The 23,538-nt window shown below is 44.1% G+C and overlaps 2 protein-coding genes across 3 annotated transcripts; both read right to left on the bottom strand.

Moving 5' to 3' along the window:
• Positions 1–119: 119 nt before the first annotated feature.
• On the bottom strand, positions 120–4,573 carry sgo1 (shugoshin 1). Of its 2 annotated transcripts, none has more exons than XM_084563961.1 (10): positions 4,406–4,573; positions 4,058–4,212; positions 3,668–3,876; positions 3,517–3,569; positions 3,352–3,416; positions 2,121–2,969; positions 1,878–2,000; positions 1,179–1,352; positions 759–879; positions 120–658 (listed from the first exon to the last, which is right to left on the bottom strand). In XM_084563961.1, exons 2-10 carry the CDS (start codon positions 4,200–4,202, stop codon positions 499–501), a joined length of 1,899 nt encoding a protein of 632 aa, XP_084420087.1. In that variant the 5' UTR covers positions 4,203–4,212; positions 4,406–4,573; the 3' UTR covers positions 120–498. The 2 variants fall into 2 exon arrangements, with proteins under 2 accessions (XP_084420087.1, XP_084420086.1); XM_084563960.1 differs by having other exon boundaries at positions 759–948; positions 4,406–4,569.
• A 5,417-nt stretch (positions 4,574–9,990) lies between these two features.
• On the bottom strand, positions 9,991–23,349 carry LOC311501913 (zinc finger protein 385D-like). Its single transcript, XM_084563975.1, has 8 exons — positions 23,244–23,349; positions 21,429–21,544; positions 15,858–15,965; positions 15,219–15,387; positions 13,879–14,118; positions 13,608–13,789; positions 10,999–11,100; positions 9,991–10,637 (listed from the first exon to the last, which is right to left on the bottom strand). Exons 1-8 carry the CDS (start codon positions 23,251–23,253, stop codon positions 10,401–10,403), a joined length of 1,164 nt encoding a protein of 387 aa, XP_084420101.1. The 5' UTR covers positions 23,254–23,349; the 3' UTR covers positions 9,991–10,400.
• Positions 23,350–23,538: the final 189 nt, after the last annotated feature.

Consider the following 23,538-nt stretch of genomic DNA (forward strand, 5'->3'; position numbering starts at 1 on the left):
CTGTTTTAACTCAGCTTTTACTCACCCTAACTGACTGGATCTGATTTCATAAAGCTCCTATTCATATTAAATGTATTCAAATATATTAATATAAACTTACTTAAAGCAGCAGAGTAAATTAATAGTTTATTGTTGCATCATACAGCAGAACACACAATAAAGAAAAATGTGAATTGGATTAGATTAAGCACTCATATTCAGCATCTCATAATAAAACAATAAGATGATATTTAAAAATTGAAAATCAAGCCATTGTTTCAAAATGGCAATTACTACATTTACCTAGAGACAAAGAACAGATGCAGAGACAAAAGCTTTAAAACGAGAAAGGAACAAAGTCACATAAAAAAATGTAAAACTGATCACAGTTGCTCTTAGTAGTCACAAAGAAACAACATCGTAGGCGATAAAATGATAATTTGTCAAGCTTTAAGAAATCCCTTTCAAGCCAATGACAGCCAGCACTGAGTTCAGACAGAAAAATTGAGGTGGCTGCTTTCAGTGACATCCGACAAAAGACTCATTGTATTTCTCAAAACGCTGCTGGCTTTTCATAGAATTCCTTGATTTCTGATCAGACCTCCTGCCTGACTTCTCCTTGAAAACAGGAGAGTTGAGGAACTGCAGGTCTGTGTGCTTGTCCCCACGGCGAAGTTTCCTGTTAAGGTATAATATGAATACAAATGCTGAGTATCTTTACAGTAAAAATGGCAACAGCAGCCATTTACAGCAAAAGCAGAATTCGTATGTGAACTTACGAATGTAGTGATGGCTCCTTATAGTCCACCACCATGGTGCAGCGCCGCTTGCGACCGGGAACTGGGGTGGCATATCGGACATCCGAAGGTCGCGAGCCTCCACAGGAGAACTTGCGATAGGCTGCAGGGGACAGATTGGTCACATCACACAGACTCAAGCCCCGCCCTGCTGTCCTTACACCAAGCCCACCTGTAGAAACGTGAGGGAAGACGTGATCCATAAGAAAAGGAGACAGGAGTTGTGCGTATTTATGTGCAAAGACCAGAACAGAGAAAAAAACAGTGCAATGAGGTCACCGTTTTAAGACGTGACATTGTAATGAAAATGTGATCCGCCTAACCCATGTGCTCACTGATGCCGGTGACAGCAGGCTTTTGTCAAGATGACATTTCTGACAGTGACAGTGAATGACGACTTACGTTTCTTGCATGTTGTTTTGTTCTTCTGTTGCGTGTGGTGTGGTAAGAGAGGTGGAGTGTCACAGGAGGAATCTCCAAAATTGGACAGGACGTTGTCTATTCTTATCATCTCGGCTTCAACCAGAGGGCTGACGGGAAGCAAACTATCCTGCTCCACTTCCTCTCTGTGTGGCTCTGGAAGAAAACAAACACGCGTAACCATCTTAAATTCAGAAAAAATAAGCCACACAAACCAAAGAAGGAGCCATTAAAGAGATGTTAAACAATGATTCTAGCCGCCATCTATGTTATAATTATGTCTATGAAGAGTTATAATCCAAGTCTTTAGTGATATCATACTTTTATGTCATTTCATTATTAGAAAAATGGTTAGTGATACATGTGATGTGTTATAGTTTTAAGAAACCCAGCAAAAACCAATATCTTTAAGATTTATATCCCATCAGCAGGATGTAGTGCATTAATGCTGTGCTCAGCGGAGGACACTACATTGAGGATGATGGTATATAAAAGTTGTGAATGAAGGGAAATGTACTGCCTTCCATGAAGCTGCTTATTTTCAGTATTGCCTACGAGAATCTTGGATATGATGCAGATACATTTCATGTTAGCTTCATATTTTCCTAAACCTCGACCTTGTGACACTATAACCGGAGAACTACTACACAATTACAACAAACACAAGATGAATGCACTCACCTTGGTGATTTCCCTTTCCCAGGCTTACAGGGTCCGGGCTGTTAGAGAAGCTCGAGTCTGCTAAGTGATGGAAATTACCTTCACTCTCTGCAGCCTTCGGGCTTGACTCTTCATCTCTGAAGACTGCAAAAATCATAAAAGAAACCCTGTAGTTACGCCACTAAAACAATAGACAATAACCATTAAAACAGTAAAGATGACTAAATAAAGATGAAAGGGAGAAGGACCAATCTAAATGCTCACCAGAGATCTCTGGTTTTGGAGGGATGTTCTCACGGCCTCTGCCTACTTTAGAGGGCCGGCCTCTACGTGTGGTGACGTCCCTGGTCTTGCCAGGAGAGGTCAGCCTCCGTCTAGTCTTTTGAGGGACATAAAGGCTGTCCTCTGATTCAGAAGACGGTGATGACGAGCTTGATTCATTGTGTGATTTGGAGACCCTGGGTGAAGCTTCAGTTTGTGCCTGCCCTCTTTCTGGAGCCTCTTCACTAATGGCTGTGGTTGGCTGAATTTCCTCAGCCTTGGCCTTGAAGGGCGTAACATGGACTACCTCTTCGCAGTCAAAGTCAAACGTGTCATTAAATCCCAGTGAGGTATTGAGCTTATTGCCCTGAGGTGGAGGTGCATTTTTGGCCCGCGTGGCTGACCGGTCCCGACTCTTTGAGCGGGCTCTCGGTTTGGGATTCTCCCACGGTTTCTTCAACGGGGCACGCTCTGGTTTGCGGCCTCGCTCAGGTTTCCGTGAAGCTGGTTCTGGTTTGGAGCGGGGCTGCTGCTGGGGTTGTTTCTTACTAGGCTGCTGCTGACTTTTCTTGGGTTGGACAGGTTCAGGAGTAGAGTGTTGTATCTCCTCAATGCCACAGGGTTCTGTTATCTGTGGTTCTGCTCCTTGATGCTCTGGATTTCTACTGTCACTGCTTGCAGGACTTCCTATCAAAGCCTCAAAGGCACTGACTGGGTCTTCCGCACTTAACAACCTCTGTTCTCGCACACGCTCAGACCTCCTTCTGTTTCCTCTGTCTGTGTGCTGACGCCTCACGCATATCGTAGGTGGCAAGGTAATCTGTTTTTCATTCTTTTTAGAGGGCTGAGGCTCTGTGACGAAAAAACACAAAAATCAAAAGTTACCATATCTAAATTTTTGGATTAGGATAAATATACAATAAATATGCTGTCATGTAATTATCTGAAGATCTAAACAATAGGTATACAGTCCGAAGAACACAGAGCGAAATTTGAATTGTTCTCATTACATGGAAAGAATAATAAATTACTAAATCTAAATTCTAAATTAAGCGCCTTTTTTACTGTTTTCTTTGGGTTTAAAGTCTATATTTACATTATAAAATCTACAAACTTTGTCATATATTTGTATTAAAAACATAACTGACATTAAAAAAAACACCCACAACAAGTTACTCATTATGGTTAATACGCAATATTAGCATTGAATATTACAGTAAATGTGAAAGTATACCTGCACAAATTGGGGAAGCGTCACACAAAATGAGCTCATCGAGTATCTGGCTGGTCCGTTTTCTTCTGTAAATTGAGAGGTGACAAATCCCGACAGTCAACTCAGGATAAAGGAATGCGAAGAAATGTAAGATGACAAATAAATGTTCATATTTTAAAAACGTACTTTGCTGAATCGACACCGTGTTGGGGTTCTGCAATTACATTTGCCGGTTTTGTCTAGATCAGCAAAGAGATCCCGAAATTATTTGCATGTAGTTTAAAACCCGAGAAACATTTAACATGGATAAAGTAAGGCTACGCGTCCCCTACTGTACCTTTGAAGCTTTTGCTACCAGAGCTTCCTGCTCTTTCAGCTTCTTCTTAAGAAGAAGCAGGTGAAGAAACAGAGCCTGCTGCTCCTTTTTCAGCTGCAGGATCACTGCATTGGCCTGCCTCCCTTTCTCCTTTTCAGATTGCAAGGCCATGGCCAGCGCCTTGTTGTTCTCCTGGACACCCTTGAGGAGGGAGTGCGTGGAATTAGTCCCTAAGAGGAAATAAAGGAAGAATATCTTGAGGCAAAATCCATCTTCGTATTAATATCCTTTGCACTCCTGTGTGTGGTTTAGATTGCCAAACATCAGTGCCCCTTGTCCGTACAGTATATTCTGAGTAACTATAACTGTGAGGAGAAAGTCTGGCAATACACAAGCCTCGCATTTCCTTACCACTGCTTTTGTTTATCATTCTGGACAGTCTCTTGCTCGGAGCTGAAGCACTGGCCAGCCGTTTATTTCTCTTCTCCTTCATCCTCTCCTTAATGTCGTCCAGACTGTGCTGGAAGGACTTCTTCTGGGCTCGTTCTTTCCCCATGGCTCAGGATCTGCGGATATATCAAAATGCAGTGTGTTATTCAAGTGTCCACCTGCGTAGCATAGTGCTACACCTTAGCAAAACAATCTACGAAGCTAAAGTGCTTAGCTAACAAGCTAAGCTAGCAAGCTAGTAAACGTTAACGTTCGTCATTGCCCTGTAGGCTGAAATTCTGTTTTAAAAAATCATAAAACATAACCTACTGTAGTATGTATATCGCCGGGTTGTTTGGTTTGTATGGTATCACCCCAACAAAACAAGTTAGCGAATTAAATCAGGCAGCAAAATAATCCATTTCATTACGACCTATCCGTCCTCCGAGAGTTGACGTTCGAATTGCGAGCTGCGACTCCTGATTGGTAGAAATGCGAAACGACGTCACTTCCGCCCAGTTAAAATGTTTGCCCGTTAGATGTCGCTAATGTACAACAGAAAATAAGACACACGTCCTTGCCGAGGAGGTGTTTGGTATTCATTGCTAGTCTGCATATTCGGATCCTTTCAGACTAAACAACACACAGCACTACAATTATCTAATTATAATTCTTGGCTCTTCAATCAGTCCCTTTGCACCCTTCCCTGTCTGTCTATTGGAAACAAACAAAGCAAAGTGGAGACTGTGCACCACTGGGAAATGGAGTAAACTTCTTTTAAATAAGGAAATTAGATTAAGACTCATCAAGGGTCAGGCTCTTTCAGCACCACCAAAATGGCTATTTATAATTGACTGCCAGAGATAAGAGCTCAAGCAGTGCTCTGTAAAGTGCTCTGCTGTGTGTGGATGGAGCTGATAATTGTGTTAATCTCAAAACCTTCTGACAGCCAGTGCTCCAGTCATATTCCTTGAGGTTTTTCTGAAACTCCCGTGGCTCGTTGAAGCTAAGATTAAACAGTAGCCCAGAAAGGCGGTTAATTATTGAATCAATGCAAATTTTAAATTGAGCTTGTAAGTCTTTTGACAGCCTACTCCAGCGTCCAGATGCTCTTGTTTTTTGACATCTGGCTTATATAAACACACACGTGCCTCAGCTGTCTTTCTTGAAGGCACCCTGCATGCATAAGTGCCCATTTGCTCAGTCATTGTTCCATAAATATTGGATTACTTCGCATCATATACCTAGGCATGATCTCATTTAGTTTCCCATGTCAAAGTCAAGCTGGACACGTCTTCCTTGGCAGGACACCGGGAAGAAACTTGCACGGCACCGAAGCTAATAACACCCATTTAGACCTTCTGTCAGCGAGGATCCAAAAAAAAAAAAAGGGCCAGTGCCAACCAAGTGAAAGGTGTATTGCGGCTGCAGAAGTTGGCTGGCGAGGTTGGATGTTGTCAGTGCAACCCACTGAAAACAAATGACTTCAGCAGGGTGCCTCAACTGTGAAACAGGTTTGTACTTTTGGGCAAGACCCCGGAGTAAAGCTTATGAACAGTTCTCAGAGGGATTATTTCCACATGTGTGGTGCATAATGAAAAAAATATATTACATATGAAAGTTCCACCTTAAACTGCAGCTAACATGAGTTCGTTTTTACTAACAAGCATGACATGTTAGTGTAGGTTAGCGGTATGTTGGTGTGCGTGCTAGTGCCCTGTTATAAAGTGAGCTATACGGACTCATAATGAGTCACTGTTTTAATAATAACATCACCTCTGTTTACTTAAAAGGTGTATTATTCGAGCAAATGTTACAGCTGCTAACTCTCAGCAGGGAAATGAGTGAGTGGTGCGTTTTGCGCGAGCCCATGTTTTTGAGTCAGCCTGCATAAAAGGGCAAAAGAAAAAGACAGCGAGAGAGGGAAAGAAACATAAAAAGTCAGATAGACAGCCAGGAGGGACTCCACAGGTTTTTAGCTCAGCTTGCCTTAATGGACAAATCCATCACACAGCCATTTCATGCCACCCCTTACTATCCACATGTCAGCTGCCTGGAAAGAAACTTATTATCACAGGTGCAGAAAAAAAGGGATAGGAGGAACTGATTAAAATAAAAATAGAGTGGCAGCTTGAGAAATTGTGCCGCAATATAAAGAACAAAAAAAAAACACGTATAAATACATTGCCTTTTTAGTATAAATGTAGGTTGAACAAGTCTATTAACCGACTGATGGGATGCAATGATATATCATGATTAAGAGATCATCTGTCCAGTCAGATCTGCAGCTCACACATCCCTGTCCAGACAGCCTGACTGGCCAATAAAATGATCTTCTGCTTTTCTACCAGATGAAAAGAATTAACTCTAATCTGTGTGCTCTGTTCCGCCGGGGCCAAAAATACAGAGCCCGGCTTTTTAATATGGAAAATGTGCATATGGTGCCATACTTGCAATTTATGGTAATGAAATCATAACACAGGTTGTGTAATCAACCCCTGAAACCAAACTCTGAGACAGAAACAAATCAGGAAATCAGATTATGTGCTTTAGGTTGATCGGAAACAGGACGGATGATTAGCTGACGAGATGTCCGTGCATGTTTTTTGTACATACATCTATGAAAATGTCAAGGGTCACAATATTAACTCTGAGAAAGCTTGGAGGTTACTATAGGTTACATATTTAGATTTTTGACTTAATAATATTGCAGAATAATTATGTCATGATCATTTTCCTTCTCTGCCTGCATGTTTAACAAACATAACTGGAAAATCACACCTTTACCCTCACAGCCCTTTGAACCCAGACCACAGTAGCAGACCACAGTCCCAGACACACAATCGGTTCTCTGTGGGTTGCAGCCTGGCCATTATGCCTTACAGCCTGCACTTGAACACCCCGCTGAGCCATTTACCTCACAGCCAACATCCCTTCTGTTTACTGATCTGCTGCTCCATGCCATACCTCTGCACTGCCTCTGCAGGGCTGGAAAGCCTCACGGGGACTTAACAAATCCTGTCTGGTGCTGCTCAAACAACAAATGCTACTTAGGCAAGAAGGGCTGTGTCTGAACTTTCAACTCTGGGCTCCCCTGATAGCCGTTGGAAGCGTGGTGGCCCAGACAGATGGTCCTTGTGGCAAACCGCCCCTCTGCCCGCTCACCTTTTCTCTGCCCACTGGAGGAGGAGAAACACCGCTGCCACAGGGAGGCTCGCAAAAGTCATGTGGAGCACGAGTGCCAACGTTTAGATGTGCAATGCTTGGACCAGGTTAAAGGTTCAACGATTCCTGGTCGCTGCCTGGTCAGATACAGTGAGGACTAGTTTGACTGAGTTCAGAATAAGTAGATATATTTTTATATTTTTCAGATTCCTGTAAATACAGGACATGTTAATACAGACTACGCAACCTACTTGCCGCGCAAATAAATCTTCAGGACAGGAAATAATCTTGCAAATGATCCCAAAAATATGAATGATTGCCTCAAATAAAACTTTTGTGGTTGTAGAGTGATTTTTTGTTACCTTTAAACACAGTCAGAGTGCTTGTTCTGCCTTGTTTAAAGCCTTTGACCTCAGTTAAGTCTACTGGCACCATCTGTAATAAAGACAATAGAGTAGGACAAAGATTCTCCTCTAACTCTTGGCTAAAGACTAAATAAGTGTATTTACCATTCAGATGACTCTAGGATATCTTCTTATTCCAATGCACCTTTTAAAGAAAGTCCAAAATTCATCATTTCTGTTGTTCGCTGTCTAATTGTATTTACCCACGACCTCCTTTGTTTTATGATTTGAATTAAAACGCAGATGCGCAGAAGCGCTGCATCCTCAAGCCAAGAGCTTATTCAAGTTTTTTTTTGTATGCGAACAGCAGCCGTCACATGGCACACACAGCTCTGCATCGTACCTTTGTAGTCTGTCCAGGTAGCCGGGAAAGAAAAATTCCCTGGAGGCCAAGTCATACTTTTGTATCACTGACATATGTTTATGTGTGCGTGTGCGCGCACCTGCCATAAATTCCATAGTGGAGCGAGAGAGGGAAAGCCGAGGGAGAGACCAGCCATGAACGGAGTGTGAGATAACCAAAGAAAGATGACAAAAGGTGAAGGAGAAAAGGCAGTGAAGGCTGTCGAGAGAACGAGCCAGGGAGTTAAGGGGCCGGTGGAGATGTGAATTCCAAAAGCCTGTGGAGAACTGAGCATCCCACACACAGATGGTGACAATCATCACCCCAGACAATTAATAATAATAATGTCATGATGACTGTGACAACTGGGAGAATCAGGAGCCAGTGATTGATTGCAAGATAATTCTTTAAATTGGCCGGTGGAATTATTTACTTTGGAGTGGCCGCAGGACACAGAAGCAAAAATATCAGGCTAATTAATCCAGTTTGGTGCGAGCTGGCTGATAATAGATGGGTTGTGGAAAGTTAAAAAAGAAGCAATCACTCAGTTGCTGACCTGACTTTAACCTCTGAGAAAGCACCATCATTTAGATAACGTCAGCGTGGAATGTCATCAGCAATCACACACACATTTTGTCAGGTCAGTGCTTGAGCTGAAGCGACAGCCCGCGCTCCGTCTGTGCCTTCAGGCTTTAAAGTGACTTTCCTTCGAAACGTAAGTGGACCAAAGACCACACTGCTTAGGGCTGCAGCGCAGTAAACCTCATCAGGACGACAGACAATCACGTCAGACTCAACATTCCTGCTCTGATTTATCTCAGAGAATGAAGCTAGAGGGTCAGCAAATCTCCCAGCTATGCATGTGTCCTTTTTCATTTTGTTTTTTAGGGAAATACCTGAACATGGACCAAAGAGAGATTATGATTGTGTGCCGCTAAGTAGCAGAAGAGGATGAACTGGGAGCTTAGAATATAGAGATTTATGGGTTTTGGGGGAGACGATGTCTGGCTGCATCTTAGTGTGTCTACATTTCTGGCAGAGTCTAGGTGAACACGTACACAAGAAGCTGAAAAGACTAAGATAAATGTTTACCCCTGCAACTACAGTATATTTAAGAGATTCCCTATTTTGGAGAATTAAAGCACTCTACAAGATATTAGTCTTGGTTGAGTTGGCGACACCTGTAGTTACCAGTTGTCATAACTAATGTAGTTTAATAATACAGGTCACAGAACTCTTGAAGCAATTCTTGAAACTGACATCATTCTTGTGAAAAACCATGATCAGATTTTTTATTTTTTTTGCTGAATACAGCACGAGTCTGTGAACAGGAGGGCACTGTGAAAGGAGTTCATCATCTCGCTGAGAAGTTGGGAGTGTGCAGCCTGTCGCCTGCAGCTCCTCATCCAACAGCTCATTGTAGCTGCTCCCGTTTCTTCCAGTATTTTCTGCAATGTTTCAATCTAATAAACTGTGGATGCTCACTGACAAAACATACAACACTTTCTGTGATGATTTTATAATAAAAGCCAACTCCTGTTTTGCCAGTTAAAGCAGGGGTCTTCAACGTTTTTCAGGCCAAAGACCCCCAAACTGATGGAGCGATGGAGCGGGGACCCCCTACTTATGTATATGTGTATTTAAAAACATTTAAATTTATGGAAAAATTGCAGGGGGCAACCGAAACTTTTGCGACCCCCCTGCAGCACCTGTTGAAGACCTCTGAGTTAAAGGCTTTTAATGTGACGCTAGCAGTAACTGAACACAGGGTTTCTTTCAGAGATTGTCACTTTCAGCAAAATAATGTCACTGCAGGTACCCAATTTGAACTAATTGTAATACTTTCATCATGGGGCCATGATAGTAACTCTGCAGACATTTAATTCACTAAAAATCCCACCATTTTAAACTGCTTTGGAGTCAGTTCCATCAATGAAAATGACTTTACGCTCAGAAAAATGAATAATATATCCTTCTGCAACCAGTGTGAGTATCCACAGCCATTGTTTATTGGAAAATAATAATCAAGCATGCTCTTTTATGCGTATCCGCACATACAAACACACACAGCTGTAGTCACCATGGAAGTTCAGCATTCTGCATCATTCTCATATCTATACTTTCTTGAATTAGAACAGAACATAATCCTGGACTTCTATGAAGGCTACATCCGTGCGTTCACTCATACTCCATCACTCACATCAGAAAATACTCTGTTTTCGCTTATCTGCTGCTTTGTACTTTCTTCCCAACGTGTCTTACAGTTTTAGTCCCGCAGCAATTAGTCTTCAGTCCTGGTCCGTGACGCTCACGGTATCTGTTGGTATGTGGCATTGGAAGGGTGCGCTGTCCCATATCACATCTTGTTCGGGGATCAGGTTCGCATTTTGTTGTCGTTAATAAGATTGAGACATCAGTAGGGGGAAAACAGCACCGATGTGTGTGTTGAACAGATGGGTCCAGGGGCCGGATGAAGCAGTGCCTGGGGGAGGGGCTGACTGTGAAACAGGGCGGGGCTTGAGTTTGTGGCAGGCTGGAGCTGGAAGGGGGGCAACGACGCCAAGGCGGCGGCCACTGAGAGCTGACGCTGTAGGAGACATGAGGCCAGGGGTTTGGTCAGGTCTTGGTTCTTTTGTAGAGCCAGCCTTATCTGAGGATGAAACACAAATAAACAAGGATTTATTTTTTTTTCACAAGGAAATTAAGCACTTGAAGGAAGACAGAAACGGAAAAGTAGGTATTTAGCAAATAGAAGTAGAAGCTGTCCTACTTATTGCCAAACTACCAGTAATCCATCACTCTTTCCATTCTGACTTTTTATTCCCCTCACAACGTCATGGGAGTAAAACACTGAAAATGTATTATTGTCCAGTCCTTATCGTTGTCAATTTAAATCACTGGCTGTAGGGAGGGGAGTTTCCTGGAAGAGGCTCTCGAGAATAAACTCATGTACACAAACACAATGATGAGGGGTGAAAGTAAGTCAAGCAAAAGCTATGTACTGTACTCACTGCTTGGAAACTCTGGTGACGCTGAATGGGAGTATAGGGGCTGAACTTAGGCTTGGCCGGTTTACCTGCCGCTCGATCCTTGTGCCTCCGACTGCTGATGTGCTGGAGCAGAGGGAGAAAGACGCACTGATAAACACACGGAAAAAGAAACCCAGACAGCAAAACCCAAAGCAAGAAAGTCTTCTCCGCTTTGAAATTTAAATACTTCGTGATGAGGGAATTAAAGGAAGCATAATCACAGTTCCTATTTTGACCATTCAGCCGGAGCTGATGTTTTTCTGGCCCTCAGTTTGAAATTCACAATATTCATGAGGGGCGGGTTTCGAAATCTTTCTGATTTGATTGACAAGCACAAACAGATGGCAACGGGCAGCGCAGCACACAATCAGCGGTGAACTGCTAAATATTCATGAGCACCTGGCCAAAGTTAACTTTTAAACAGCGCTGGTCTTCAGATATGAAGCATTCATATCACGGACAGAGATGCTAACAACATTCTCAGATGTTCACTGAAATAGAAGAGGCTTAGTAGCTTTGTGCTCATTATCTTGAGGGATGTTATTTTAACTCACCTGCAGTGACAGGTGTGAGATGTTCACACTGTCATTTGGAATAAAATATGCATGGGCCTGAATTTCCCTCTCCGTGACGCACGACGGCTAAAGTGAAGGTGGATCTGGCGATGCTTTTAACATGGTGAACTGTGTGAAAAGCAAATCTGTGTGACAGTTGACCTTTTCATGGCTTATGCACGCACGAGAGAAACTAACCAGTAAGAAGCGTGATGAGCCAACTTCTTGTGACACTAGCTGCCCAGCGACCAGTTTTCATGGGCAGCGTAGGAACGACAGCTTGTCAGTGAGAGAGGCCAGATCATTTAGACTTACAAACAGAACAGAGGCATGGTCTGTTCAGGGACAATCTGGCTATTTCATACAGTTAAGTCCTTATATGTTTGGACACTGACATATTGTGTTTTTCAGCTGTTAATCAAAACATATTCAAGACACTGACAGGAGAAGCAAATAACATTGACCATCTTGTGACGATGTTCTGCTGGGAAACTTCTGGACCTGGCATTTGTGTGGCTGTTTTTTAGACATGTACCACCCACCTAGACCAGACCAGGCACCCCCACCCCATAGCAATGACACTCCTTGATGGCAGCAGACATCCCCAGCAGGATGCAGCCTGACACACACGCAAAAACAGTTTAGGAACAACTGAAAAAAACATGAAGAACAGCACAAGGTGTTGACCTGGCCTCCAAATTCACTAGATCCCAAACTGAACAAGTAACTGTGGGATGCACTGGAACAAGCCTGATCCACAGAGGCCCCTCCCGTCAACCCATAGGACCCAAAGGCCCCCTCTAACAACATTCTGTTGCCAGACACCACAGGACACCCTCTGTAGGGCCCATGTCCATTCTCTGATGAGTCAGAACTGTTTTAGAGGCACAAGGGGGACCTACACAATATTAGGAAGGTGGTCATAATTATATGCCGGATCAGTGTAAAGTGCATATAATTTGAGGTCATTCACTTCAACATTGGAGGAAAAGCTGTAGGAATTACAACCATTGTTATACACGGTATCCAGTCCTAAGAGTTCAGAAGTGATCTAATCAATAAATAATTGACTCAACAGATGTTTAATGTGAGCTCACAACATGTGTTTATGTTGTGAGCTCACATTAAACATGGAGCTCACGCAAGCAAGTGAAGCAGATGATCCTTTGGCTGAAGAAGCCAAACTAATCGATCAGAGAGAAAGCAGTGACACTGGAGGTGACCGGCTCAACAGGAACACTGCTGAGGCCTTGAAGTCCACACAAGACAGCGTCTTTTCTATGACACGGTAAAGAAAAACCTCTTCGCAACATCCAGCCAAGCAAAGAACAATCTCTCTCTCCAGAAGATAGTCTAACATAAAGAGAAGACTTGGCAAGAGCAAACCATTCATAGCCCCTTAAGAATAGGAAACCTTGGTGATATCTGTGGCTTCCAGTCTTAGGGCAGTCATTGTGTGTTAAGGGCTCTTGACAAACATTTTGTTTATGATCATGATATTTGTTCACTTTTGTGGTCCTGACAACACGGGGCTATGTATACAGATTGCAGTAAACCCTTCAACTTTCTCCAATCTGGATGTGAACACCCTCAAATTAAAGCTGAGAGTCTGCACTTTAACCACATTCAGCTAAAATAACAAACACTGTGTCAGTGTCCAAACTTATATAGACCCAACTGTAGCTAATGGTGATTGTAGTGGAACATAATCATGTCAATATGTTTTAGTATTTATTTTTGTAACGGCGCACAAGGAAGTTTTAAGATCTCTATAGATGTCAATGCAAAATATCAGAGCTAACAAAGTTTCTGCTGAACTAGACCAACTCACACGATTGATAGCTTACATTTGTAGGTGTGAATCTCATTTCAACAGATATCCAAATTTGGTGAGAACTAATGAGGTCGCAGAAGTAAGACTGCAGCTCTGTATTAGTCGGCGTCACGGCTACTGTGTGTGGAATGTGTCTCTATGGTAATCACTAAAACAATCCGTCTACGCTTCTTTTTCTTTCCTGAACATTTTCCATATCTAACCTGTTTGAGCTGAGTCTCAGAGTTGACATGCACATCGCAGATCTCACAGTGGAAAGTTTTGTTCTGGAGTCCCGTCGACGACTCCGGCGGCGCAGCCATCTTCGCTTTGACGCCCATCCTGGGGAACGACTTGATGGCTCCGTCCCCACTTCTGGCCTCGAGCATCGTCTTGTGCTTGGTGCCTGAGCAGACACGAAAGTCGCGTCAGCGGGTTGTAAAAACGCAGCAGATGACGGGCTAAGATGACTTCAGCTGTAGCTGTTTTTCTCACCGCTATTGTGGGCCAGGAGCTGGGAGGCCGAGTTGACAGCCACCTTGCAGAGGGAGCAGTAGAGGAGACGTATAGCTTTCTCTTCTTCCGTCTCCTCTTCTGGAGCCTCCACCTCGCCATCTTTTTGCGTCTCTTTCTCTGGGCTAGGCGACAGGGAGGGGTCAGAAGACGCTGTCACAGTTTCAGAGGAGCCACTGCTCGGTGTCGTCTGTTCTGAGGTAGGGTCCGGGACAGAAGGTTCTAAAAAGACACAAAATACGCATGAAAGGAAAGAAGATGAGTATTGGGCAGAGTGAATAAGATGGTAGGGAAGGCTACTTAACATTTTTTCCCCGTTCCATTAAAGTCCTGAACTCTTACAGTTAACAGAAGCACTGATTTCATGAGTTTTACAGAGAGAAAGATTAAAACTCACCAGGCCACAGGTGATTATGAGCTCCTTCAACCTCTCTAATCGCACTAATAATCAAAGATTTCCTCAGGGATCTGCCTTATAGCACTTCAACAGATTTGTATAGAGATGATTTTGGCTCCGTTATCTTTTGTGAGCCTGACTTGCCCCTGGAGGCGCGTGTGCTGATTTAAGGATTCAATCTGCGCTAATAACAATGATTAGCTCTGCCTATCTGAGTGGGTGTCTGTTTGTTAGCGCCAAGTCCCCCCTCTCTCACTGAAGTAATCTTCAGAGAGCTCTTCTGCCGTCTCATCCACTTCCCCCGAAACTAACTGCAGACTTAAAACGATCATTCACTCTTCCGCTCTCACGGACGAACCCTCATTTCGGCGGTGTCAAGTATAATTCTTCAATTAAATTGTTCTTTAGCCGTGGTGGAATCTATTATTTTAACGCCTTGACGCCCACACACGTGTGCACAAGTAGTGCACCAGGACTGGCACGTATAAATACACACACGCTGGAAAAGAAATCAGAGCTCTGACACACCTCCACACTTACGCTGTCATGACACCAGACTCGTCGTGCGCTGTGGGCGCTTGAACAAACACACACTGTACGGCTACGCACAGATCACATTCAAAGCGTTTTCACTGCGCTTTTGATCTCGGGAGTCCGCTGGACGAGGTCAGAAAATGTAGACATGAAGAAGAAGCAGAGGATAATGCTCAACCTTTAATCTCTTCCCTGTGCAAACCATAGCAGCAGGAGATTTATCACATCAAAGAGTTAAAGTCGTGACTGGGAAAAGAAGGTCTGAGCTGTACATTCCCATATCCAGTGCTGTCATGCATTTGATGTCTGCACACACACACACACACACATGCACGTGCGCACCAATACATGCATAGGCAGGGAAAGCATGCATGCCTGCAGAGGCACACACCTCCTGATGCTGTGTCAGAGCTGGAGGGCTGTGAGCAGGGTGACGAGTGGATTTGCGATGTGGTCTCCTTGGCGACTGGTTCAGAGGTCCTGATCTTTGAATCTGGGGCGTCCAGAGATTTCAGCCTTTTCGCGTGCTTCGTGCCACTGTAATGTGAAGACGCCTGCGCCTGTGCGACCGACAGCAAACCACAAGGTGCACACCTTTCCGTTACGCAAACCTGACAGCGTTTTCATTTTGTATTACAAACACATGACTTGAATGTGATTAAATCTGCAGCACATAGTTTTAGGAGCTGCTATCACTCTTAGACTAGTATACAGATTTAATCCACAGACACCAGAAAACAAGGAAATCAGTGTTTGCAGGAGTAGTGACAATGCACTTGAGTTCTGATTTTGAATCCTTCAGTAATTAAAAATGACTTTTCCATAGTGGGCAAATACTCAAGGTGTTCACATTTCACCCACTTATTAAATAATCCTCTACACCCTCAGAACCTGTAGAACGGCCCAATGCGAGGGCATGTCTCCTCAGCCGTTCAACTGTCACGTCGGGGTGTGTGTGAAAAACAAAAAAAAAAAAGAACACCCTGAAACAAACAAAAAAAACAAAAACGATTTAAAGTCTTTCCCACACCTCGGAGTTGAATCTCAGGCGACAGACTCCACAAGAACTGGGCTTCCTCTTCAGGGGCGAGGTTAGCCCGAAGGCTGGGCCAATCACAGCTTTGTGGATGTGATCCATCTGCAACAAAGGAGAAGTGTAGCGTTTAAGGTCACGACTGGTTTCGCTTTGTAAAAGCCAAGATTTAGTGAGGTAGTGAAAGTGATCACCTGAGGTGTAAAACGCTTCTCTGTCAGCGAGGCAATAGGCTCAACACGCAGATTTATAATGGCTCAGGTTAGAGGTGGAGGTGCTGAATGGTGGAGCTGTCGGGTGCCAGGTCACATGTAAATTACCTTGAGTAATGGCAGCTAATTTAAAGGGACTCGTGTAAGCTTTATGTAAGCTTTAGTCCGAAGATGTAGTTGGTATGATTGTGCAGTTTCTGGTCAGCTTGGATCCATAGCCGATCCATTTGTTCTAACAGTGACATGTTTTGATGGAAGAAAACAAGCATCAAAATGTTTACATAAAACCTGTCAAACCACTCTGCAGCATCACCCACTTCTCCTCTGCCCACCAGTGTGCTCGATACGTTCCAAATGCTCATGGTGTTCGCAAAATACAACTACACGCTCAGCCTCTGTCTCCGTTTTCTGTCAAGATCTCGGGCGTTGCTGGTTGACTGGTTAAAGCTTCCTGCTTCTCTCTAGCAGCCGCACCATCCGCTCTATCCTCGCTAACTATCTGGCTGGCTTGAGGCTGCAGACAAGGAGTCTGAAGATGGCCTGATATTTCTCTCTGCAAGTCATTATAGGAGTCAGCTCGAGACCACCGTGAAGCCACGTTGACCACAGCCTCTGTTATCCTCAATAGACAAACTACAAACTTTTTATAGGCACCTTTAAAACCTGCAGAGTCTTTCCGCCTTCTGCTCTGTTCCAGGAAGACTCCATGACACTGACCCCACAGACGGCCTTTCCAGTCTAACACTGTGTTGCCTCGTACGGTGAACACAAATCTACCGATTTATGAGCGTAAGAAAGAAGAAAGTGCAAACCTCCCCATGCCTTCTGACCACACAATGCTGCGCACCTCTGGACATTACTGGAAATTGTAATGAGCACATGTACTCAGCGTGATAAAACTCAACTGGCCTTTATGGAGCAAAACAAACCTATTACCTGAGATGAAATGTAGGGGGGTATATAAGTAGCCGGGGCAGGGTGGCTCTTTATGGAAACCTGGCTGGTTAATTTATGTCTTATTATGGATCAGCCAGCATGTTTTCGATCGTTTCTTTAGCACCAGGGATGAATTCCACACTCTTTAAGTGTAGTAGTGTAGTAAAGTAAAAACAGAAGCTGCCTATATACACTATATTACCAAAAGTATTCGCTCACCCATTCAAATGATCAGAATCAGGTGTTCTAATCACTTGGCCTGGCCCCAGGTGTATAAATTCAAGCACTCAGGCATGCAGACTGTGAAACAAGACATTTGTGAAAGAATGGGCCGCTCTCAGGAGCTCAGTGAATTCCAGCGTGGAACTGTCATAGGATGCCACTTGTGCAACAAATCCAGTCGTGAAATTTCCTCGCTCCTAAATATTCCACAGTCAACTGTCAGCTCTATTATAACAAAATGGAAGCGTTTGGGAAAAACAGCAACTCAGCCACGAAGTGGTAGGCCACGTAAAGTGACGGAGAGGGGTCAGCGGATGCTGAAGCGCATAGTGCAAAGAGGTCGCCGACTTTCTGCACAGTCAATTGCTACAGAGCTACAAACTTCATGTGACCTTCAGATTAGCCCAAGTACAGTACGCAGAGAGCTTCATGGAATGGGTTTCCATGGCCGAGCAGCTGCAGCCAAGCCACACATCACCAAGTGCAATGCAAGGCGTCGGATGCAATGGTGTAAAGCACGCCGCCACTGGCCTCTAGAGCAGTGGAGACGCGTTCTCTGGAGTGATGAATCACGCTTTTCCATCTGGCAATCTGATGGACGAGTCTGGGTTTGGAGGTTGCCAGGAGAACGGTACATTTCAGATTGCATTGTGCCAACTGTGAAATTTGGTGGAGGAGGAATTATGGTATGGGGTTGTTTTTCAGGAGCTGGGCTTGGCCCCTTAGTTCCAGTGAAAGGAACATTGAATGCTTCAGGATACCAAAACATTTTGGACAATTCCATGCTCCCAACCTTGTGGGAACAGTTTGGAGCGGGCCCCTTCCTCTTCCAACATGACTGTGCACCAGTGCACAAAGCAAGGTCCATAAAGACGTGGATGACAGAGTCTGGTGTGGATGAACTTGACTGGCCTGCACAGAGTCCTGACCTGAACCCGATAGAACACCTTTGGGATGAATTAGAGCGGAGACTGAGAGCCAGGCCTTCTCGACCAACATCAGTGTGTGACCTCACCAATGCGCTTTTGGAAGAATGGTCAAAAATTCCTATAAACACTCTCCTCAACCTTGTGGACAGTCTTCCCAGAAGAGTTGAAGCTGTAATAGCTGCAAAAGGTGGACCGACATCATATTGAATTCTATGAGTTAGGAATGGGATGGCACTTCAGTTCATAGAATGAGTAAAGGCAGGTGAGCGAATACTTTTGGTAATATAGTGTATGTGTGTGTGTGTGTCTTATCACTCATTGTCTTTTATCATCAATCTAGCTCTAGCTAATCTGGCTGCACTGGAATGCATCTCTGCAGTCACTGGGCTCTTATCTCTCTCCATTTCCCTGCAGCTGTTTGTGTATAAAAAAAAAAAAACGCAACCCAACCCCATACAGACACAAGTAGACGGTTCTTTTGTGTAGCACATGTAAAATACAAAACAAAAATCATTCCAAAAAAAATCTATCGTTTTTAAACTTTTATAGCCCAGTTTTATGCTTCTCTGTATGAGAATGAACAGCAGCAGGAGCTTCCCTCCCTCCCTCCCTCCTCAGCCCCAAGGCTCCTGTATCACCGCCTGACCTTCTATCATTCCTCACTTCACCCCTCCATCTGCTTACCTCCGAACTCTCAGCCTCTCCCTTCGCCCTCCGTCTGGTCAGAGTCACCTTCTTGCCTCCCCTTCGATTTCACACTCTCTACGCTCCACTCCCACTCTACAATGGACTAGTACCTGAGACAAAGTCACCTTACCCTTCCTGCTCGTTTCTTTCTTTCTTTCTTTCTTCTCTGCACGGATGACACGTCATCCGCTGAAACAACAACAACCTAAATTCACGCTATCATTAAACACAATGAGAACTGTACGCTCGGTGCATTGTTCAGCACATGAAAGCCATGGCATCCACCACTCAGCGTCAGCTATGAAAACCTCCTCACACACACACATGTCTGACATCCTCGGCTCAACTGAGTGAGTTAGGGCTGCAACATATGGCCAAGAGAAGTAAAGCAGACTCTGAGCTGGATCACAGTCAAGCGAGTCAACATTTATAATGATGAATGATCCTGGATTTACATGGAGCACCAGCGTGACAGCTACGCGTGACGTCAAGCACCTGAAAGGAATGAGTTATGATGAATGTGCTGCAGCCTTTGGTGGTTTGTCATTTCAATTCTTGTTTTCTTGGAAACAATAGCACGTTCTTGTTTCCCATTACTTAAAAATGAATAAATAATAAATAAATTCTGTCCAACTACAAGCCAGAGCTAGCGGTGTAGCTTGAGTTTGAAGAGTTGGATCCCCTGGCTCACGACAAACATCCACGCACGCGCACACTCACACTAACACACCAACACGAGAGCAAACCCTGTAACCATGACGACGCACATGTGGGCACCAAACAAACTCCGGTGAGCCGCTTTGTAGAGGCCGACGCACGCCGCATCTACATTCACAAAAGAATGCAGGCTGATGCACACACACACGAAGGAACCCACACACAGAAAACACACAGTCCACGAGAAATCGCGGGCAGCCAGAGTTCAGCCGAGCGCCTACTTACTTCACACCCACAGGTTCAATTCAGAGGACGGAGACGCTTCCCTGACAAAATATACTCGAGACGATATTTAATTTTCTTTTATCGCAGGCTTTCCGAAAGACACTGGAATCAAACCCTAAAAAACAACAACAAAGGAACGCGCTATCAAATTTTCAAAGATGACATTTGCTAAATAAAAAGGAATTGTCACTTTATAGGCAAAACGTCAATGGTTTTTGTTTATTTTTTTTGTCATTTTTGAGAGTAAACTGAATATTTGGAGGGTCTGGACTGGACTGTGGCACTATAGACAATCTGATTAACTGAGATAACAGCATTAAGCAGCCCCGAACCTCAAAGTCTAATGTGCATCCTGAGTTAGCCACGAATCTTCCAAATACAACCAACCAATTCCAAACACTGTAAAGTCCAGCGACTTTTAACAGGTCGAACAATATCCCTGCAGCCGCATGAATAAATAAAAATGAAATAGATGGCAGTTATATGCGGCACAGGGAGAGGGTGATGTGAGAGATCTAAATGTGTGATCAAATCATCCAAAGTGGGGAAGTCAGAAGTAAGATTTAGATTTTTTTTTTTAAAGGTAAAACTGGAAGGATGGACAAAGTGGTGCAGAGAAGAGGAGAAAAGGTAAGTAGTGCATGAGAGAATGAGGGATGGGGAAGATGACGACAGGAGACAAAGTGGAAGAGGGCAGCGGAACAAGAAAAACACAAAAAGTGGAAGCACGGGAAGGCTGGCGAGAAAAGGGGAGAGAGAGGTGAAATGGAGGAGAAGGAGGCTGAGACCTGCACCAATGTCTGATTTCTCCTCAGGTGGCAGATAGGCTTTTTGACAAAGAGAAGGAACATACCCACACACACACACAAAGACCACAAAATAAGTGCACTGCACTGCACGCTGACAGGCCACGAAAAGCAGACATGTGCAGGCAGAATGCTTTCTTTCAAACCCCCAGTTTGTCTCTCTTTATATTTCTTCAGCTGCATGCGGCGGCATAGAAATGAGACCAAAGTAAAGAGAGGGTAATGGCTTCAGAGTTGTCGTTTGGTCAGACTTTTAATCTACTGCTTTGTTTTAAGTTTCTGTATTTGCTCCGTAATGTTTCGTTGGCTCACGACACATGCGCACACACACTATCACCTAGTTACAGTAATCCTGTACTACACTGTTTCAAGCCAGAAACAATATATTATACAACCAGGATTATATTAAGACTTATGGCTTGATTTCTGTGTAAACCATACGTCAGCCCTCATTTCAGCCTGACACATCAACTGTCCCCGGGGCTCGGACTCCAGTTCTCTCCACCTTCACCCTTCACAAACGCGAGGGCAGACAGCTCTAAGAAAAGCTCTGCGTGAGGAATACCAAGGAATCAGCTCCACCCCCCAGGTTGTGTGGAAATGTCACAGCTCTCTGCATCAGAGGTGATATATTTGGAAAGGTGTAGGCAGCTCGCTCATACATCTGTGCATTGACAATTTAACTCCAGGCAGGCGATGCTATTCCGCGAAATGGACCTCTTTGCCACTTGCAGCAAAAGCCGGTGTGACAGAGTGAACAATTTGTGTTTTAATAAAATGCACGTCGGTGAGAGTGCGGTTGCCATGACAGTTGCGGTGAGTGGCAGTACTCACGTCAGTGAATCCAGGCAACAGGTGGAAAGGGAGGAGGGCTTTGGGGTCAGGGGAGGGCGGGGTCCTGCCCAGCATGGGACGAGTCAGAGGCGGCAGAGCGCTGTGACACATGTTACCTGAGAGACAGAAGGGAGGGGATAGATAAACATATGAAGCACTGACTCAGTGGAGATAAGGCAATTCCTTTCAGATGATTACAGACGTTGATTAATGCTCATGCACCAGAGATAGTAGTTGAACACATTCAGAGATAAGGTGGTGAACAACTTGTCTGGCTGCATTGTGTTTTTTTCCTACATTTTCTCCCTCTTCTCTCTTCCTGACATTTCACTACGGTGCATTTGACCATTTGTCAGCTTTTAATTTTGCGGATGCAAATAAGGTGCTCAGCTAATTCAGACACACTTCTGTTAATCCCGTTAATGGCAAGTTGGATTAATGCGCACTCTCCCACACAAATAAACCAATTAACAGACTTGTTGTCATGAATTAGCAAAGCGTATTCTGTCGCCCATTAGACTCCTAACTGGATATAATCAAGCAGGGTTTGATCTGAGTGGTCTTCTCTCACCTTGCTCATTCTCACTGGAAACAATTCAAAAAACTTGACCTGGTTTGAAACAACACCCCACACACCCTGGCCTCAAGTAAAGCAGAAGTGAGAGGCAAGTGATTCATTGTTAAATTACAGCTTACATGTGACTTAATCATTGATTCAGTTGCACAATTCATGTAAAACTCCCCAAGTAAAGGCTCTGCGTGTTTCTTCCACCACTGATGATAATAGCGTTTCATTATTTTTGAGTGTAATTGCATTTTTGGTATTTGTGCAGTGAAGAAGTACTTGCGAGCGATTTCAAACACACACACGAGGAGGCAAAACAATCAGTCACCGCAAAAACTCAACGTTTTATCAAAATGAAACCCGCACACGCAAAAGCCTGTAAAAACACATCCACGCCAACATGAATACACTTGCATCCTGAAAGGCTCACGCGCGCACGCGCGCGCGCCTAAGCAGATTTTTGGTTGAGTGGGTCCGTGACTGCGCCGTGTGATAAGCGTCTTGTTTGTGTTGCCGCGTCCTGATTACGGAGCCTTGTTTTCTAGCTCCCCGAGCTTGATTACAGTTTGATTCGGGGCCCAGCAATCATCATAATCAAAATCACAACACACCCATCCGCTCTGTCATTATTCTGATTGCCTTTAACTAGCTCAAGTCCTGCGAGCGTGGCGGGTGCGCGCACGTACGGGGCACAGCGTTGCGCGCGCCTGACCTGGCCATGCCTCGGGGGGGAAAAGACTTTATTAAAAAAAAAAAAAAAGAAACTTACAAGAAACACGTGGACGAGCTGAGAGATTGAAAAACTACACATATGTGGCGTGATTTTTTAAAAAGGGTATTTGTTAATTAAAATTCCCACTCATGCTCGCATGAATGAAAACTAAACATTTTTCGTAGTTTCGTAGTTCATGCGCATAATTTTCACATAATTTTCTTATATTTTCTAATTGTAATATATAATGTAAGATACGTAAAACGGCATACTCTTCTCTGTCTCATAGTATCTCTCGTCTAAGAAATATCCCCATGTTTCATGATTAGAATAAAAATCCTATGTATTAAAACTATGCTGTTAACCACGATGCATGTTTAAATAAATTGCACCGCAACTGTCTCTGCTCCTCTTTGCAGGTGACTGACTTCGCAAACATCCATCTCAACATAGCAACAAGTGACTTCATTATTATCAGCAGGGGGAAAAAACACTCAAACTCTTCTGAGATTAAAAGCACAGTGCTGCGTTTACGTACCAAAATACATGGCGGCACCAAATGAAATCCGATCGTTCAGTGTCTGATAAAAGTGTCTTTCATCTCCAAGCTGTCGCGTCCTCTCCTCTCGGTCTCTCTATCTCTCTCCTGCGGCGCCGATGCTGTTCCTTCCCATCTGGATTCCCTCCTCCTCCTCCTCCTCCTATCTACCCGCCCATCCTCTTCCTCCTCCTCCTCCTCCTCTTCTTCCTCCTCCTCATCTCTTCACGATTCGTGCACAAATCTGCCCCTGTATCTACATCTCCAAGAGATCTGGTTTTAATTCAGTAAATCA

This window comes from Chelon labrosus (genome assembly GCF_963514085.1).
Source record: "Chelon labrosus genome assembly, chromosome: 16".
Lineage (NCBI taxonomy): Eukaryota > Metazoa > Chordata > Actinopteri > Mugiliformes > Mugilidae > Chelon > Chelon labrosus.